The following is a 2,226-nucleotide window of genomic DNA, read 5'->3' on the forward strand; positions in this document are numbered from 1 at the left end:
TGACACCCCTAAACAACATTGACATTCAAAACAAAAATTTTGTATGCCCAAATCTAAATCCCTAATGGCATCAATGCTCTTATAATGGATTTAGTTTTTTTTATAAAAATAATTAAATAAATAAATAAACAAATAGAAGACTAGACGAGTCATGAAAAGATATAAATAAACGAATATCAATATTGGTCATTTTCACCTATTACAGTTATACAGTAAGCACTTGCATTACAGCTCGTAACTTAAAAACCAAAACAAGAAAAGAGAGAACGACCAAAACTTTGTGGGTCCACAATGCCTAAACTGGCTGCCAGAAGGCCAAGTAGAATAGAAAACCCTTTGAACCCCTCAAATCTCAAAGCTCAAGTGCTCAACTACAAAACCCCCCCTGCCCTCTCCCTCACTTCAACCTCTCCTCACAACTTCTCTTTCTAAAGTTACACCAAGCTGAAACAACAATATTACTCTCTTACTTGACCAACATGGCTAGAGCACAACAGCGATATCGAGGCGTCCGCCAGAGGCATTGGGGCTCTTGGGTTTCTGAAATTCGCCATCCGTTATTGTAAGTATATTAGAAAAGTACATTTCACTGTAAAGTTCTGATGGAATTCAGATCATTCAGTGCCCATTAGTTATAGTCATTAAATTATAGTTAATTTGAAACGGAATGCACAGCTAAAGAAGTACTTAATTTCTCGAATTTTGTTTACAGGAAGACTAGAATTTGGCTAGGAACATTTGAAACAGCTGAAGATGCAGCTCGAGCTTACGATGAAGCAGCAAGACTCATGTGCGGACCACGCGCAAGAACCAATTTCCCATACAACCCAAATGTGTCTCAGACTTCATCTTCAAAGCTTCTTTCTGCAACACTTACAGCTAAGTTACATCGTTGTTACTTAGCTTCACTTCAAATGACTCGACCGATTATCGCAAATGAGCCCGAAAGAGCTTCTCCATCTTCAACTATATCTTCTAGTATTAGCATTGTTGGCAATTCTGAAGAAATAGGGGCTTATTCATCGAAAAGATCGATGACAACAGAATTGGTGGAATCAAATTGGGGAACTAAAGAGTCAAATTGGAGTGTGAAGAAAGTTAAAATGGAGAATACACAACAATTTAGTCCACTTGAAGAAGATCATGTAGAGCAGATGATAGAAGAATTGCTGAATTGTGGACCTGTTGAACTCTGTTCTGGCTCTGTTGTTTAAGTCCCCTCTGTCTCTTAATGTGGTAGCTAATGTGACCCATTTTTCTGTCTCAGTCTAGATTGAGTCTAGGTAGTAAGTTTCACTATTTTGAGGCCCATTATCATTAGATGTACATTAAGAAAAATTACCATAGCATATATGTAATAATACTATTCAGTGTTCTCTATTTATCATATGACTGATTGTATATTCCTTGACGCCGCAGGATGCTGCTATAGATTGTGCAATCACGCATTTCTATTGTACTATTTATTCCATTTTTTGGTCTATTTTGTTGTTTAACAAGGATCCAAGGAGCTAGCATTGACAACAGATCCAGTATGACTCCTGTGTATGTGTGTGTGAGTGTGTGTGTATGCTAAGTTTAAGAATGTAAGATTGGTACAATATTGCCCAGAGGACTAGAGGAGGATTTTAGCAGTCGAAGTTTCACTGTAAAACACAAAACCTATTTAAGGAGGCAAACCTGAAAAATTCAGAAGGTTCAACCCCCTGCATTTGTTGCTTTTGAACTACCCTTTTTGTAGTATTGTTGGGTCTGAAAGGAGACAAGACTTCGAGGTTCATTTTGAAGGAATTTTTGTAGATATTGCTGCTATGGCCTTTGGGGTATGGGTGCCATTGATTGGAGTGGGGAGTTAATCATTTTAGGGACCCTTGACACTTAATAATGGTAGGGTACTGTAATTGATTCTTCCTATGTGTTTGTAAGGTATGTGAATTCACACTGTTAAAGAAATCCAACAGACTTTTACCTCAAGTGAACAGAACTGGACTTATTTCAGGTCTTTAATTCAGCCAAATGGGTCTCTTTTTGGACTCACTTTTATGGCAACAAAATGTGATGAGAAAATACAAAATTTATTTGAGCTGGTTCCACATTCACCAACAAAGGGGGTCCTACAATTCCCTTGTTTTGAGCCGTTTGTAACGTCTCTCAACAGAAATATACAAAATACATTGATATGTTGCTAACGTCAACACGGTTTTACGAACCACTGATTGCGGCATT

The 2,226-nt window shown here is 37.6% G+C and overlaps 1 protein-coding gene across 1 annotated transcript; it reads left to right on the forward strand.

The window, feature by feature from the left end:
- Nucleotides 1-331: 331 nt before the first annotated feature.
- On the forward strand, nucleotides 332-1,403 carry ESE3 (Integrase-type DNA-binding superfamily protein). Its single transcript, XM_086600722.1, has 2 exons — nucleotides 332-562; nucleotides 713-1,403. Exons 1-2 carry the CDS (start codon nucleotides 480-482, stop codon nucleotides 1,212-1,214), a joined length of 585 nt encoding a protein of 194 aa, XP_086456848.1. The 5' UTR covers nucleotides 332-479; the 3' UTR covers nucleotides 1,215-1,403.
- The last annotated feature ends 823 nt before the right edge of the window (nucleotides 1,404-2,226 follow it).

The sequence above is a fragment of the Coptis chinensis genome, chromosome 3 (genome assembly GCF_015680905.1).
Source record: "Coptis chinensis isolate HL-2020 chromosome 3, ASM1568090v1, whole genome shotgun sequence".
NCBI lineage: Eukaryota > Viridiplantae > Streptophyta > Magnoliopsida > Ranunculales > Ranunculaceae > Coptis > Coptis chinensis.